This window comes from Tachyglossus aculeatus, chromosome 14 (assembly GCF_015852505.1).
Source record: "Tachyglossus aculeatus isolate mTacAcu1 chromosome 14, mTacAcu1.pri, whole genome shotgun sequence".
NCBI classification, from domain to species: domain Eukaryota; kingdom Metazoa; phylum Chordata; class Mammalia; order Monotremata; family Tachyglossidae; genus Tachyglossus; species Tachyglossus aculeatus.
This window is the reverse complement of record NC_052079.1, coordinates 54,084,221-54,100,394: the sequence shown is the minus strand read 5'-3', so window position 1 is coordinate 54,100,394 and position 16,174 is coordinate 54,084,221. Positions and strand designations below refer to the sequence as shown.

General features: G+C 57.0%; 1 protein-coding gene across 1 annotated transcript in view; it reads right to left on the bottom strand.

The window, feature by feature from the left end:
* Window positions 1-655: 655 nt before the first annotated feature.
* The window catches only part of DENND6B (DENN domain containing 6B), a 32,780-nt gene continuing 17,261 nt past the window's right edge, over window positions 656-16,174 (bottom strand). Inside the window, exons 5-20 of the mRNA XM_038756784.1 lie at window positions 16,080-16,160; window positions 13,710-13,815; window positions 13,497-13,576; window positions 8,895-8,957; window positions 8,524-8,579; window positions 7,289-7,411; window positions 5,854-5,949; window positions 5,442-5,536; window positions 4,844-4,909; window positions 4,477-4,541; window positions 4,158-4,247; window positions 3,853-3,906; window positions 3,200-3,309; window positions 2,849-2,951; window positions 2,686-2,760; window positions 656-1,689 (exon numbers count right to left, since the gene is read on the bottom strand). Of these exons, the coding sequence (XP_038612712.1) occupies window positions 1,567-1,689; window positions 2,686-2,760; window positions 2,849-2,951; window positions 3,200-3,309; window positions 3,853-3,906; window positions 4,158-4,247; window positions 4,477-4,541; window positions 4,844-4,909; window positions 5,442-5,536; window positions 5,854-5,949; window positions 7,289-7,411; window positions 8,524-8,579; window positions 8,895-8,957; window positions 13,497-13,576; window positions 13,710-13,815; window positions 16,080-16,160 (1,386 nt within the window). The 3' untranslated portion in view covers window positions 656-1,566. The remainder of the gene's footprint in view (window positions 1,690-2,685; window positions 2,761-2,848; window positions 2,952-3,199; window positions 3,310-3,852; window positions 3,907-4,157; window positions 4,248-4,476; window positions 4,542-4,843; window positions 4,910-5,441; window positions 5,537-5,853; window positions 5,950-7,288; window positions 7,412-8,523; window positions 8,580-8,894; window positions 8,958-13,496; window positions 13,577-13,709; window positions 13,816-16,079; window positions 16,161-16,174) is intronic.

Genomic DNA, 16,174 nt, shown 5'->3' with positions numbered 1-16,174 from the left:
TCCTCTGAGAAGGGGGTTTTCAGATGCCCAAAATCCAAAAGTCCAGCCCAGGTCAGAAACACAGGGCCCCCTGGGCCCGAGTAATCCTGAGGAGGTGGGGAGGAAGGATTGCACTGGATCCCACCTTCTCCCCAACCCCCCAATCAGGGACCTGTCCTGAGAGCGCTCTCTGAGGACCGGTGGGCTCTGACTGGGGGTGGTCTCTGTCCTCGAGCCAATGAGACTGCCCTGGAGAACTCGAGGGGCCTTGTGGCCTGATAGCTGGGAGTGGGGGCTACATCCACCATCTCCGCCTGCCCTGGGGTCACTCTGCCCGCCCCAGGCTCCCGTTAGGCCCTAGCACTGGGCACGCAAATAGTAAGGGTGGTTACAGGGAAAGCTGGTCTTCGGGTTGGGGACAGCTCTGGCCGCAGGGGGAATATGGGGCTGCAAATCAGGAGGGCTCTTCTGGGGTTGTGGGGAGAGCGCAGAGAGGAGATCTTTGGGGATGGTGAAATGGGGAAGGAGGCTGGTTCATTACCTTGGGCTCTGGAAACCTGAATGGGAAATGGTAGGCCTGGCTAGCGCTGGCCACCCCCGACAACACCCGGAGATCCCCTCCCACGAGGACGACGCAGACAGGGACACAGACAAGGACACTGGAAGGGTAGGGTGATCGGTTTTAAACGGTCTCGTTTACTAGCCTGGAAGCCCCGGTCCGAGGCGGGAAGAAGCACGCAGGGAGGCTGCTCCCTTGCCAGCGGGTGTGGCGTGCTGGAGGAGAATCTGCAGCCGGGGCGCTGAGTCGGTGGGGGCAGCCGTCCCTTAGAGTGCCCCCCAACCCCAGGACCAGGGGACACTTCCTCCACAAACCTATTTGTGCTTGGCTGACCCCCTGATATCCTGCTCACCGCCCACCCAGTCAGACCCCCTTGAGCCTGTGCCCCTCCCCTGGCTTCCCTCAGCTCCAGCACCCCCTCCTGAGGGCCGGTCCATGTAGGTTCACCCCTGACCCGTGTTCGGGGGGTGAGGGAGGCTGGAGAGGAGAGCAGGGTTTGAACTTCAGACCTGGGGGTGGGGGGACCTATGCTGACCCCGGGGAACCCTGCCCAGATCCCACCAGCTTCTGTTGGAAGAGGAAGAGGCTCTGATGTGCCCCACCCGGGTACCCTGAGGGTAGAAAGCCTGGCTCTGAGGAGCTCTGATGGGTTCCCAGGCCCAATCACTATCCACTGGAAGACTGGACCCTGCTTCTCACTGCCCTCACCTCCCACACCTGGGGTGGGCAGAGGCCGAACACTCTCTATCCTCGGGAGCACGCTGAGCCAAGACTGGGCCAGTGCCCACCCTCTTCAGCCCACAGCTTGAGATTGCCTGCCGTGAGGGCCAGGCCTGGAAGCGCCGGTGGAGGTGGTCACCTCCGGGTGCCCAGGAGCCGGGCGCACAGAAAAGCGTGCCTCAATCCTGAGCGGGAGGAACGGGAGCAAGGGGGCGGAGCAGGAGCGAGGCCAGCGTCCCTCCTGGCTCTGCCCACAGCAGTGGGTGGGTCCGGGAGAAGGGCCCGGTGGCTGGCTGGAGGGCAACCACTCAGTGGTGGTGCAGGACGGCCTGCAGGTCCTCAGGCAAGGAGCCGATGATGGTTTCGATGTAGAGGCCGACCCGTTGCAGCGTCTCCTCCTTCACGGGGAGGTGGTGGCACCGGGCACGCACCTGGAGGGAGAAGATGCCCGTCACCCAGATCGTGGCCGGGGTCCCTCTGTCCCCCAGGGTCTCTCGGCTCCACCCCAGATGGGGGCTGCCGGCTGGTCCCAGCTGAGCCCGGGCTGTTGTGGCAGCAGATCGTGCTGAGAGCTGTTTTCCTGCAGCTGGGCCACCGTGCCTGTGTCCCTGCGGCACTGCCCAGCATGTTCTGCCTGAACAGGTGGAAAGCAGCATGGCCTAGTGGATAGGGCCCGGGCCTGGGGGTCAGAAGGAACTGGGTTCTAATCCCGGCTCTGCCACTCTGTGTGACCTTGGGCGAGTCACTTCCCTTCTTGGGCCTCAGTTACCCCATCTGGAAAACGGGGATGGAGACTGTGATCCCTATGTGGGGCAGGGATTGTGTCCAACCCGATTTACCTTGTATCTGCCCCAGAGCTTAGTTCGGTTCCTGGAATCTAGTAAGTGCTTAACAAACACCACAATTATTAGAGAAGCAGCGTGGCTCAGTGGAAAGAGCCCGGGCTTTGGAGTCAGAGGTCATGGGTTCAAATCCTGGCTCCGCCAATTGTCAGCTGTGTGACTTTGGGCAAGTCACTTCACTTCTCTGAGCCTTAGTGACCTCATCTGCAAAATGGGGATTAAGACTGTGAGCCCCACGTGGGACAATCTGATCACCTTGTATCCCCCTAGTGCTTAGAACAGTGCTTTGCACAAAGTAAGCGCTTAACAAATACCATTATTATTATTAGTATTAGTATTAGTATTATTATTATTATTATTATTATGTGTGCCCAACTGTGCCCCCATAGCTGGATCCCCAGGCTGTACAGAGGCACCTGTGCCCAGGTGGCCGCATCGCTGTGGCTGTGCCTCTGGGGCTGAGTCCCCGTGGCTGTATCCAGGCAACTGTGTCCCAGTGGCCGTACCCGGGCATCTGTATCCCTGTGGCTTCTCCCCTGGGGGTCTCAGGCTTCACGGAGGGAGGCAGGGGGAAGGGACGCGTACCAGTTTCTCCCGCAGCTTCAGCACGAGGTCCACGATCTCCACCTCAGACTTGTCCTTCATCCAGGCCACGATGTTCTGAGGCAAAAGGGAGAGAGGCAGGACGCAGGGTGGCCCCCGGCTCCTGGCCCGCCCGCCCACCCCCCAGCCGGCCGCCGTCACTGACCGCCTCGCAGATGACTTCCAGGTGCAGGGCTTCCAGCTTCTGCGTCATCTCCCGGTGCCGATGGCGGTACCAGCCGTCAAAGTTGGGGGACTTGAAGAAACGCCTGCCCCAGGGTGCCCAGGGAAGGAGATGAAGGCCGGGGCTGGGGCCCGGGCCAAGGCCAGGGGGCGGGGATGTGTGGGCACGGGTTGCAGGGATGGGGACGATGGGTGGTCGGGGCTAAGGCCCTAGAGGCCCCGGGGTGGGGTGAAGGTCCCTCCCCACCTTCCCACTGCCCCCAACCAACCACCAGAGGCTCGCCTCTGTCTCCCCACCGTGGCCTGGCCCACCCCCCCGGCCCCTCTCCGCCACCTGTACAGGCCCAGCCAGTCGCCCTTGAGAACACAGGTGAGCTGGGGGCCTGCCTGCTCCAGGGTCCTCATGAAATCCTCCTGCTGGAAGGGGCGGATCTGAGGGGGGTTCTGGGCCAAGAGACCGGACACACCTCATCAGTCCGTTGGCCCAATCAGGCCTGGCCCGAATGACCCCTGCATCCCCCGGCCCAGCCCGGCCTCCCCCAACCTCTCCAGCCCCCACCCCAGCCTGCCCTGTCGCCTGACCCATCACCCCAAATGGCTCCGGCCTGGACACCACAGATCCAGCGTTCCCCTTTCCCCTGCCCATCTACTTTGGGCAAGTCACTTAACTTCTCTGTGCCTCAGTTCCCTCACCTGTAAAATGGGGATTAAGATTGTGAGCCCCACGTGGAACAATTTTGATTACCTTGTATCCCCCCCAGCGCTTAGAACAGTGCTTGGCACATAGTAAGCACTTAACAAATATCAACATTATTATTATTACCCCTATGTAGATGGACAGGGGCTCCAGGGGTCTGGAAGTTCTGCCAATTGGGAGGAGGAGGAGGAGGGAAGCGTTCTCTTGGCGTTCTTTCGGGGGGATGGGTTAGGATCGAGGTCGGTATTAGGGCGACCCTAGCCCAGGGAGGGATCTGGGTCAGTCCTCACCTTCCAAGGAGTGATGGCTCTCTGCAGGGGCATGAGACTGGCCATGTAGTGCTCCTGGGCAGGGGGAGGGGGAAAAAAGATAAGAGAAGGAGGGCAGGGATGGGCAGCCACCGGATACTTGGGGCTAGGCCCTTCCTGGCTCCCCCAGGGCAGCCTGCAGAGTGCCTTTCCTACCTCACAGCTGCAGACAGAGATGCGGGGCTCCAGGGAGGGAGGGATGGAGGAGGGAAGGGTGGCATTCCTGTCTGCCCCAACAGCCTTGCCTATCGCCCGACTTTGAACCCGGCCCGGCCCCAGCCGCTCACCAGGGGGAAGATGAAGCTCTGCGTGAGCTCCAATAGGTGACGTCGCAGCAGGGCGCTCTGCACCTCTGAAGGCCGCTTCCTCTGGATGCCCTGTGGGAGGGGCCCGGACCCACGGCCAGTGAACAGGGTGGGCAGGAAGATGGGCAAGGCGAGTCTAGGATGACCAACAGCCCGTGGTGCCCAGGGTCCGGCCCACTCCCAGGGTCTTTCCAAGTTACGGGGGTTGAGGGGTCGGGTGTCCTGCCACGGGGGCTCCGGGTGGTGCTGGGGAAGGGTTGGGAGGGGGCAGGTGCCCCCCGCGCTGCCAGGAGATCCTCACCTTCAGTAGCCTCTTGACTAGCGCTTTGTCCTTGTGCAGGAAGGTTTTGTAGGCCGTGTAGAGCCCTGGGGATGGAGAGCAGACCCAGATCCAGCTGCTGGCCTGCTCCCGGCCTGCCCGGCGCAGGAGGCAAGGTTAAGGCGGATGCCGCCAGGCACCCTGATATGGGCCCCGGGGTGTGCCGGGCCTGAGGGGGGGACCAGGGAGGGCCAGTTTGGAGTGAGGAAAAAAGCCTCTCACCAGGAGAACCTACGGCTGCCCTTAGGTGGGGGGCTCGCGGTTCACTGAGGGGTCAGCCTGTTGAGGCCTGAAGCTTGGGGTTGGGGTGTGGTCAAAGGGGAGAGGAGGAAGACACCCTGCCGGATACCTGGTTTGGTGTCTAGAGTCTTGAGCTTGGTAGGTTTCTTAACTTTGACTTGCTTGGGAAGGTCCCCTGAAAAACACAGGTAGCGCCAGATCGGCCACGCTGCCCGGAGAGGCTGGAGGCCTTTACCACCACGACCCAGCCCTGCCATGCCCCCTTGGGTGGCTCGGACCCTGCGGTGCCTGAGCCTGTGCCTTCTCAGCACAGATGAGGGCCGTGCCCTCCTGAAGGGGTCCACCTCTGCTCCGGGAGAGGGTAGTGGTGTGGTCAGAAATGGGCTGGTCTGGGCCCCCTCCCGGCCCACTGGCCCTGGCCCTCAGCCTTCTGGGTCTGCTGAGCTGGGCAACGCAAAGGCTTCATGCCCCAATCCAAGGTGACCCAGTCTCCACACTGGCCCCCGGCAGGGAACCCCGCTCCCCGAGCCGTCGCCTCAGCGGGGGCCAGGCGAGTCAAGTTCTGACCTTTCTCTTCCCCAACTGCTTGCAGCCTGAGAAGTCAGGGGAGCCCGGAAGCCCCTGGTCATTCGTGATGGCTGCGGCCTCCCACCCTCCTTGCTCAGCGCTGAGCCATGGGCCCAAGTCCTCGCCTGCCTGAGTCTTACCTGACAGCTTCGGTTCCCCCACCCGAAGGATGTGTGGCCAGTGCTGAAGCGCTTTGATAAAGAAAGGGTTCGTAACCCCCAGGACAATATTCGGTCTAGAGAGAAAGAGAGTGAGAAGGACACACATGCCCACACACGCACACAGGGAAAGAGGACACACATACACACCCAGGTGAGAGGAAGGAGGAGAGGAGACATGCAACGGTAGGGAGGGAAGGAGGAGAAGACAAACACACACACACAAAAACACACACAGACAGGGAGTGAAGGAGGAGTGGAGAAGAGATACACAGGCAGGAAAGGAGTACAAAGGTAACTGCTGCCCTCGGGCAGGGGACTGACACAGGGGTGGAGAGGCAGGCTGACCCCAGGGAGCGAGCTGAGCAGGCCTGCCATGCCACCAAATACTTACGGAGCCTGGGTGCGGGTAGTGTATTCCTTGAATTCGCTGTCATGGATGGTGAAATAGGGGCGATAATCACAGCAGAACTTGAGAGGGGCCAGACAGCTGCAGCAACCAGGGTGGAGAGAGACCAGGGATCCACAAGTTCGCTAGGAGGGTGGGGTGGGCTGGCGGGACCCCAATTCTGCCCACTGGGCTCGAGGCGGGGTTGGGTTGAGAGTTCCTCAAAGGCAGGGATCGTTTTTTCCAAATGAACTCTATTGTACTCTCCCAAGCGCTTACTACATTGCTCTGCACACAGTAGGTGCTCAGTAAATACTATAGCTTGATTAACAGACCGATTGAATGACTGGACCAGGCAGATGGCCTGGCTTGGAGCTGGCCGGATGGACAGGAGGACCGGGCCAGAACTGCAGCTTCTGGCTTCCTCCGCTCGGACTTGAGGGCCGTGGCCCCCAGCCACGTGGACTGGACCGAGGCCCCGGGCGAAGCTAGAGATGGGCAGGGCTCTCACTTGGGTCGGGGGTGGGGGGGGGGGGCACTAAAGAATGGGCCCACAGCTGGAGGTGGAAACGACTGGATTACTGCATCAGCCTCCTCTCTGATCTCCCATCCTGCCTCTCCCCACTTCAGTGTATACTTCACGCTGCTGCCCGGATCATCTTTGTGCAGAAACGCTCTGGGCATGTTACTCCCCTCCTCAAAAATCTCCAGTGGCTGTCAACCTACGCATCAAGGAAAAACTCCTCACTCGGCTTCAAGGCTTGTCGCCCCCTCCTACCTCACCTCCCTTCTCTCCTTCTCCAGTCCAGCTCGCACCCTCCGCTCCTCTGCCACTGCTCACCTCCTCACCGTACCTCGTTTTCGCCTGCCCCACCATCGACCCCCGGCCCACGTCCTCCTCCTGGCCTGGAATGCCCTCCCTCCACACATCCGCCAAGCTAGCTCTCTTCCTCCCTTCAAAGCCCTACTGAGAGCTCACCGCTTCAAGAGGACTTCCCAGATTGAGCCCCCCTTTTCCTCTCCTCCTCCCCATCCCCCTCCACCTCCTTCCCCTCCCCACAGCACCTGTATATATGTTTGTACAGATTTATTACTCTATTTATTCTACTTGTACATATTTACTATTCTATTTATTTTGTTAATGATGTGCACTTAGCTTTAATTCTATTTGTTCTGACGACTTGACACCTGTCCACATGTTTTGTTTTGTTGTCTGTCTCCCCATTTTAGACTGTGAGCCTGACGCTGGGTAGGGACCATCTCTATATGTTGCCGACTTGTACTTCCCAAGCGCTTAGTCCAGTGCTCTGCACACAGTAAGCGCTCAGTAAATATGATTGAATGAATGAATGAGCGGGGGCCCGGCCCCACAGCCTGCAGTGGGAGACCAATAGCGAGTCTGGTGGGGTCAGGCAGCCGGCGGGGCGCAGCGGTCCGTTACCTGGTCAGGGCCAGCACCGTTTCGGAAGAGATGGTCGGAGAAGGGGCCATGACGACGATGGGCTCCCCCAGCAGCATCAGCTCCCACAGCATCTGGACGTGGATCAGCACTGGCTGGAAACACCTGCCACGCCGAGCAGAGCCGTGGTAAAGCTGGGGCAGGGGGAGGGTGAGGCTGGGGTGCGAGGTGGGCAGGGCGTGGGGACAGGCAGATGGTCGGGGTAAACCCACTCTCTGGGACTCTCCCTGGATGTACACAGTGGCAGAGTGCTGCTGACACTGAAATTCATACCAGGTGGCCCCTCTTCTCTCCCCAACCCCCCCCCCCCCCCCCCCCCCCCCCCGTCCTCCCTGTGGTTGGCCTGAGGGGCTGATGGCAGCCAGGAGCCCTTGACCCCCGGTAGCCAGACCAATCTCACAGGGTTGTCATTTTCCCTTGCAGGACGCAGGGTCTGGAGAGAGGCACCCGAGGCTGACTGGCAGGATCCCCACTCTTATTGCCATGAGCAGGTCAGGCGGGACCAGGGCAGGTAGCCGCTCACCGCCGCTGTGTACCCAGAGCCACGCGCCAACCCCGTGCTGGCCAAGCGTTCCCCAGGCTCCATGGCCAGAGGAGAATCCAGGAGATCGTGGACAGGTTTGCCCCAGCTGTGGCGCCGGCCCAGTCTGGGCTCTGGGCCTGCTTGCAGCCATGACTGTGAGGGCCCCCTCCAGTAGCCTCTGGGCCACGGCCAGGGAGACCAGTTCGGCCTCTTATTCTGAAGGCCAGAACGCAATCCTTGTGACCAAATTCTGACCCCAGCTGGCCACCGTGGAGGTGGCACAGCCCGAGGAGGAGGGCACAAATGGTAGTCTGCTTCCCCAGTGTCCTGGCCACCCTTTCCTGCCCTCCAGATTCCTCCTGGGAGGCAGGGGGACGATGCCCAACCTGCTTTCTTCCTCAAGGCCAGGCAGGTTCAGCCAGGAGTCCAGCAGCTTGGGAAACGTGGTGAGGGTCTAAAAACGCTGCTGGGGTCCAAAAGGGTTCCCAGCCCACCCCTGCTAGCAGCTGGTTTCCAGGGGTTGCCCACCTGCAGAGCCAAATGGCTGTGTGAGCCCGGCCAGGGTGTGCAATGCCTCCTGCTATAAAAAGCTTCCAAATGGAGTAAGGATTTCTCGGAGGGAGAAAGGGGGGGATGGAAGGGAGGGAGGGAGGGAGGGAGGGGCAGGTGGCTGTGCTCGGTTCCCGCCTCCTACCTGAACAGATCCAGCTCGTGAACACTGGGGAGCACCACGGGGGCTGGCAGCAGGTTCTGCAGGGGGACAGAACGTGACTCTCCCTTGACCCCGTCCCAAGGCCCAGGCCGAGGCTGCAGACCAGGTTTAGGTGGGCTGGTGTCATCTGGGTCCCCTGCCTCTTTGCCCCACCATCCAACAGAAAGGGAGGGTCCAATGGAGAAGCAGGGCCAGGGGAGAAGGGAGCTGGAGTTGGCCAGGCATTAAGGACCATGAGGGGCACGGATTGGCCCCCGTGGGACCCAGTGGGAAGGCCAGGTCAGGCTCGGGGGGCCAGGCGAGTGGAGAGGGGCGTTGGGTGGAGTCCAGTTCTTGATTCCTCACTTTCTCACCTCCTGGTTAAACTGTTTCAGGGGGCTGGCCTCGGGCTTGTCCACGCGGGATGGGATCCGGACCTGGAGAGAGGGCACAGGTTTGTGTGGGGTCTTCTCTTCCACAACCCACTGCAGCCCTCAAAGAGCTCTTGGGAAGAAGGCTACCAGCGGGCCAGGCTCCGGAGACTGAGCTTGAACCAGGGATTTCCTCTTTGCTCCGCCTTGGTCCCGGAATTCGGCTCGAAAATTGTCTCCGAAAGTAAGGGAGTCTGAGCCAGTTTTTCCCTTCCTCCCTCCCTTCTCTCTCTCCCTCCCCTCTCTCTCTTTCTCTCTCCCTTCCCCACCCGTTCTCGCCCCCTCTGGGCCTTTTCAGCTGTTTTCTGGCAAGCAGAGCCAATGTATAAACACAAGCCTGCTATTTTCAGGGATCCTGCAGGGAGCACAACGTGCAGGTCTCCAGGCTGCGACCTCCTGCCGTTGTCAGAGAGAGTGCAGTGGTACCACTCTGCTCCCGAGGGTGGGAGGGGGGTTGGAGGAACTTCACCACCTGGTGACCCCAGGGATGGGGATGGGGCCTGGAACCCAAGGAAGACCACTGGCTGGTCCAGGCCGATGCCCCCGAGTCTTTCGGGGCTGGAAGCCCATGGAGGCCAAGGTGTGGCCCGCGTTGGGCTGGGCAGTCCCGGCCCATGCCAATCCAGGTCAAGATCAGATCTGGGGCACTTGGCATCTGGTTACAGCGTTTGATTTTAGGCCATTTCTGGGCTCATGATGCTGATGTCTGGCCAGGTTGGGGGTTCCTGGGCTGCTATATGTATATATACCTGTATATATGTATATCACCTGTATATATGTTTGTACGTATTTATTACTTATTTTATTTGTACATATTTATTCTATTTATTTTATTTTGTTAATATGCTTTGTTTTGTTCTCTGTCTCCCCCTTCTAGACTGTGAGCCTCTATATGTTGCCAACTTGGACTTCCCAAGCGCTTAGTACAGTGCTCTGCACACAGTAAGCGCTGATCATCTTGTAACCTCCCCAGCGCTTGGAACAGTGCTTTGCATATAGTAAGCGCTTAACAAACACCATCATTATTATTATTATTAAATACGATTGAATGAATGAATGAATGAATGCTAGAGCTGCTCTGTTCTTCTGGGGAAGAGCATCGATCCCATTGTTCACCCGGAGCTTGCAATTTCCTTTCAAGTGGACAGCTTACCCTCTCTCCCACCCGCACCCCGGCCAGATCAGTCTGCCCGCCACCCTCCCAGGCTCTGGTAAGCACTGCAGGGCGCCCTAGGGGGTCGTGAGAATCTTGAAGGAATGTGGGAGGAAGAGCCTCTGGGCCCAGGGATCGGGAAATCAGAGGGGAATTTTAAGGAGATCTGCTTCCAGCTGCGCCCCTCTTTGAGCAGGGGATGTTTATGTCGGGAAGATGGATGGGTTTGGATGGAGGCAGGCCTCCTGGCAGGGTGCCAGCGGCCCACGGAACCCGGAGCGGACGGAGACCAGCTGGTGGCTGCTGAAAGGAGGAAAGCATTCTCGGGCTCCCCGGGGAACCGGTCTGGGCTGCGGGTTTGGGCACTGCTATCGAGGAAGGAGGAGAGGGAGGTGCAGGAGTCTGAAGACATCCTAGGGCAGGAGGGTTGCCGGGATGGCAAGGCAGAAAAGCTGCATGCAGGGAGGAGACACGTAGGGGACGTAGGGTACAGGGCCATAGGTAAGGCCGTCACTGGGCCAGTCCTGTGGTGATCAGTGGGTCTCGGGATTCTGCCTCCACTGCACCCCAACCAGTTAGAAACTGGGCAATCTGGGGCAAGGCACCTCCCGGCTCCACCATATGCCTGCTGTTTGACAACGGGCAAGTCACAATGTCTCTGGGCTTCAAGCAGCCGTGGCTTAGTGGAGAGAGCGCTGGCCTGTCTACTAATTTTGTTGTCTGTCTCCCCCCTTCTAGACTGTGAGCTCGTTGTTGGGCAGGGACCGTCTCTATATGTTGCCAATTTGTAATAATAATAATAATAATAACAATAATAATAGAATTTATTAAGCGCTTACTATGTGCAAAGCACTGTTCTAAGCGCTGGGGAGGTTACAAGGTGATCAGGTTGTCCCACGGGGGGCTCACAGTCTTAATCTCCATTTTACAGATGAGGTACCTGAGGCCCAGAGAAGTGAAGTGACTTGCCCAAAGTCACACAGCTTACACTTGGCAGAGCTGGGATTTGAACCCATGACCTCTGACTCCAAAGCCCGTGCCCTTTCCACTGAGCCACGCTGCTTCTCTGTACTTGTACTTCCCAAGTGCTTAGTTACAGTGCTCTGCATACAGTAAGCACTCAATAAATACGACTGAATGAATGAATTGAATGAATGAATGAGGCCTGGGAGTCAGAAGGACCTGGGTTCTAATCCTGAATACGCCAAATATCTGCTTTGTCAAGTCACTTCACTTCTCTGGGCCTCAGTTACAAATGAGGATTAAGACTGTGAGCCCTATGTGGGACAGGGACTGTGCCCAACCCAAACACCTTGTATCTACTTCAGCGCTTAGTAGAGTGCCTGGCACATAGTAAGCGCTTAACAAATACTACAATTATTATTATTATTACTACTAATTATTACCAAGCAGTCAATCAGTGGAGTTAATTGAGCGGTTGCTGCGTTAGGAGCACTGAAATGAGCCTCCATTTCCTCATCTGTAAAATGGGGACTCAAGACCGTGAGTCCCGCGAGGGACAGCGGCTGTGTCCGACCTGAGGATCCTGTATTTACTCCAGCGCTTAGCACAGGGCTTGGCACACAGTAAGCACTTAAAGACCACGAAAATTATGACTATTAGTAGCAGCCTGGAGAGGATCCTGGAGAGGGATCCCCGCTTGGCGCTGGCCCTTGAGGTAGCACTGGGGACAAAGATACAGGAGAGGGGTAGTGGACAGGGACAAACCGAGTCTTTAAGCATCCGTGATAACAGCTTTAGACAATTGGAAAGGAATCCCACAGACCAGACACCAATCCACCTACTAGGTGCTGGATGAGAAGTTGGGATCGGAAGCTGGGGGCCGGAGAAGAGGTATTTATTTATATTAATGTCTGTCTACCTGCATCTACACCGCAAGCTCGTTGTGGGTAGGGAATGTTTATTGTATTGTAGTCTCCCAAGAATGTACTACAGTGCTCTGCACAGAGTAAGCGCTCAATAAATATGAATGACTGAATGAATGAATCCCATACCCCCCAGGGGTTCCAGTCTTGGGAGAAGGCTAGCCTATTGGGGTGAGACTGACAGGGCCTCTAAAGCCAGGCTCCTTCGTTAAACCTTAAACTCCATGAGGTTGGGGACCTCTCAACCTCTAGCCCTAGTTCATTAATTACAACTAGACTGTAAACTCCTTGAGGGCGGGGTCAAATCTACTTACCCTAGTGTACTCGCCTAAGTGCTTAGTTCAGAGATCTGCACATGCTAGGAGCTCAATAAATATTAGTAACTGATCTCCAAATTTCTTTGGTCTTGGTAGAAGAAAGGGTGGGCAGGCTGGAGGCTGGGGGAATCAGCATCCTGAATTTCTCTAGAGTCCCGGGGGGCTGGGGGTGGATTTAGGCGGCCTGGGGCTCAATTTTTTCCCAAAGGGCAGGCACCGTCCAGGGTCGGTCTGTGTGGCCAGCTGCTACTCTGGGAAGAGCAGCAGGGGTGGCCTGGAGGTGCGGCCCAGTACTGGCAAAGCTGCTCCTGTGGAAATGGGCTGTCTCTGGAGCCTCGGCGCTGAGGCGGGCTTCACCTATCCCTCAGTCTGGGACTGAGAACCAATCATGGGGCTGGGTAAAGGGGGTGATGGGCAGTTTGATGAGCTCTAAGCGGCCAGTGTCGATGACCAATCAAAATCTGGGAAACAGACTATAAGCTCTTTGTGGGCAAGGAATGGGTTTATCAAATCTGTTCTACTGACTGCTTAACACAGTGCTCTGCAATTGGTATGCACCCAATAAATACCTTGACTGATTGGGAAATGAGCTTTGGGTCAAGACTGTCAGGAGTCTCAGACCTCAAGCCCTCCTTTCCTCTCTCCCACTCCCTTCTATGTCACCCGGACTTGCTCCCTTTATTTATTCCCCCTCCCAACCCTACAGCACTTATGTCCGCATCTCTAATTTATTTATTTATATTAATGTCTGTCTCCCCTTCTGGACTGTACGCTTCGTGTGGGCAGGGAATGTCTGCTTATCATTCTATTGTGCTCTCCCAAGCACTTAGTACAATGCTCTGCACATAATAAGCGCTGAATAAACACAATTGATAGACTTACCAACTGCTTCCAGGACTGCTGGGGTTTGGCCCCGTGGAAGGTTGACTCTCTGTCTGTTCTCTGTCCTGATATTCAGTTCTGGGGAAATGCGAGCTTTGCTCTGGGAGGTGGAGACCCTTTGCCCTCAGGAGCCCTGCTGGGGAAGCTGCCCCCTGCTTGGCATGTTCGGGCAGAGACTGGCCAGGCCTGGGTGGCAGGAGGCTCTGAGGGTTTCAGCTTGAAGATTGGCTGGGTCCTTACCCTCCCTCAAACTCCTCCCAGGCCCTAATGGCTCAGGAGGATTCAGAGCGGCCATCGGACACAGTACCTGCAAGACGACTCCCATGACCGGCAGGTTCAGAGTCCTCCCCGGGTCCGGTGAAGGCCACTGGTCAATCTCATTACACACTGCAGACAGACGGAGTCTGAGGGTCGGGGGCTGGGAAGGAAGTCCCCAGTGATCTGCCCTCTGTGCCACCCCCTTCCCCTCGAGCGGGGGTCCTACAGAGGGTCCCTTGGTCCTGGGCCCACCCCGGCTCACCTGCCTCCAGGCACGGCACCAGCTTGTCGAAGTACTCGGGGGCGATCAGGCTGAGCAGCGACTGGAACAGATTCAGGAACGGCAGGCGAGACACCAGCACCAGGGACTGAAACGGGCCCGCGGGGAATCAGTCCACCGGCCTGTCAGGGCCGGCTGGTCCCGCCACCCCAGTGAGGGGCAGGTGGGGGGCACCCGGGAGTGGCGGGGCTCCGCTGGCTTGGTTGAACCGGGGCCAGATTCATTCATTCAACCATATTTATTGAGCGCTTACTGTGTGCACAGCACTGGACTAAGCGCTTGGGAAAGTACAAGTTGGCAGTACAAGTACAAGTCGGCAACATATAAAATAACATTTTATTTTGTTAGTATGTTTGGTTTTGTTCTCTGTCTCCCCCTTTTAGACTGTGAGCCCACTGTTGGGTAGGGACTGTCTCTATATGTTGCCAATTTGTACTTCCCAAGCGCTTAGTACAGTGCTCTGCACATAGTAAGCGCTCAATAAATACGATTGATGATGATGATGATGATGATGATATAGAGACGGTCCCTACCCAACAGCGGGCTCACAGTCTAGAAGGGGGAGACGGACAACAGAAACAAAACACGTGGACAGGTGTCAAGTCTAGACCGTGAGCCCACTGTTGGGTGGGGACCGTCTCTTTATGTTGCCAACTTGTACTTCCCAAGCGCTTAGTCCAGTGCTCTGCACACAGTAAGCGCTCAATAAATACGACTGAATGAATGAAGTTGTCAGAACAAATAGAATTAAAGCTAAATGCACATCATTAACAAAATAAATCGAACAGTAAACATGTCCAAGTAAAATAAATAGAGTAATAAATCTGTACAAACATATATACAGGTGCTGTGGGGAGGGGAAGGAGGTAGGGCTGGGGGCGGGTGGAGAGGAGGAGAGGAAAAAGGGGACTTAGTCTGGTGCTGGGTCTTATCAAAGGAGAAGCTGGGGCCCACCAGGACCCACCAGGCAATGGTCTCTGTGACTGGGAAGAGGATGGCAGTCGGTGGGCAGCAAGTAAAGCGCTTAGTACACTGTTTTGCACACAGTAAGTGCTCAATAAATATGACTGAATGAATGAAAGTCCTCTGAGCGCCCGGCGGAGTACTAAAGGTGCAAAAGGAAGCCCACAAAAAGCACAACGTTCGGCTTGTGGCCTACAGGGTCTCTGGGGACTGAAGCCTTGTGTGGCTGCCTTGGCTGACTGAGTCGGACAGCCCCTGCCCTGGATCGGCCTAGCAGATTCCTTAAGCCCCAGACGGCAGATGTGGTTTTTCCAAGCCCCTCGGGGTCTCTCTTTCCATTCCGGGTTGGCGCCAGTTGAAAGCTTAAGCCACTTCAACCCTTAAAATGGCGGCCGGAGCCTTCAGAACTGCAGAGTGGAATTTACTTGTTTTGATGCCTGTCTCCCCGCTTCCAGACTTTGAGCCCCTTGGGTAGGGACTGTCTCTATATGTTGCCAACTTGTACTTCCCAAGTGCTTAGTACAGTGCTCTGCACACAGTAAGCGCTCAATAAATACGATTGATTGATTGATTGATTGTAGGCAGGGATTGTCTCTGTTGCTGAACTGTACTTTCCAAGCGCTTCGTACAGTGCTCTGCACGCAATAAGCGCTCAATAAATATGACTGAGTGAATGAATTACTGGTCCCAGGTGGAGGGGCTGGATGGGGGGGCCGTGCTGCCTAAAGTAAGGTCAGGAACTTTGCTCCTGTGCCAGACTCCAGGCTGATTAGCTGGTCAACGGCGGAGCGGGGCAAGTGGGGATGGGCAGAGCCCCCTCCCCTAGGAAGACGTTGGCAGCAAACTCATCCCTTCCTTCCTCTCCCCCTCGTCCCCCTCTCCATCCTCCCATCTTACCTCCTTCCCTTCCCCACAGCACCTGTATATATGCATATATGTTTGTACAGATTTATTACTCTATTTATTTATTTATTTTACTTGTACGTATCTATTCTATTTATTTTGTTAGTATGTTTGGTTTTGTTCTCTGTCTCCCCCTTTTAGACTGTGAGCCCACTGTTGGGTAGGGACTGTCTCTATATGTTGCCAACTTGTACTTCCCAAGCACTTAGTACAGTGATCTGCACACAGTAAGCGGTCAATAAATACGATTGATTGATTGATTGACTGATTGATTTCAGGAGGAGACAGAGCGTGCTCCGGGTTTCTGAGGGGGCTGTGCCGGGGTGGGCTTTCGCCTGTCCATCTGCACCCAGGGCTGGAGGGGATGGGGTTGGCTAACCACCGCGCCTCCTCCCCACACCCCGCCCCCAGCATGGTTTCCCTCTGGGCTTGGTCCGTCTCCTGGCTGGCCCCCCAAGGTGAGGAGGGAGTGGGAAGGTCCCTCACCTTCTGGAAGTAGCCCCTCTTCACAGAGCTGTCCTTCACCTGCCTGAAGTACACGTAGCCAAAGTAATGGGCCGGCTCCCGCTGTGAGAAACAAG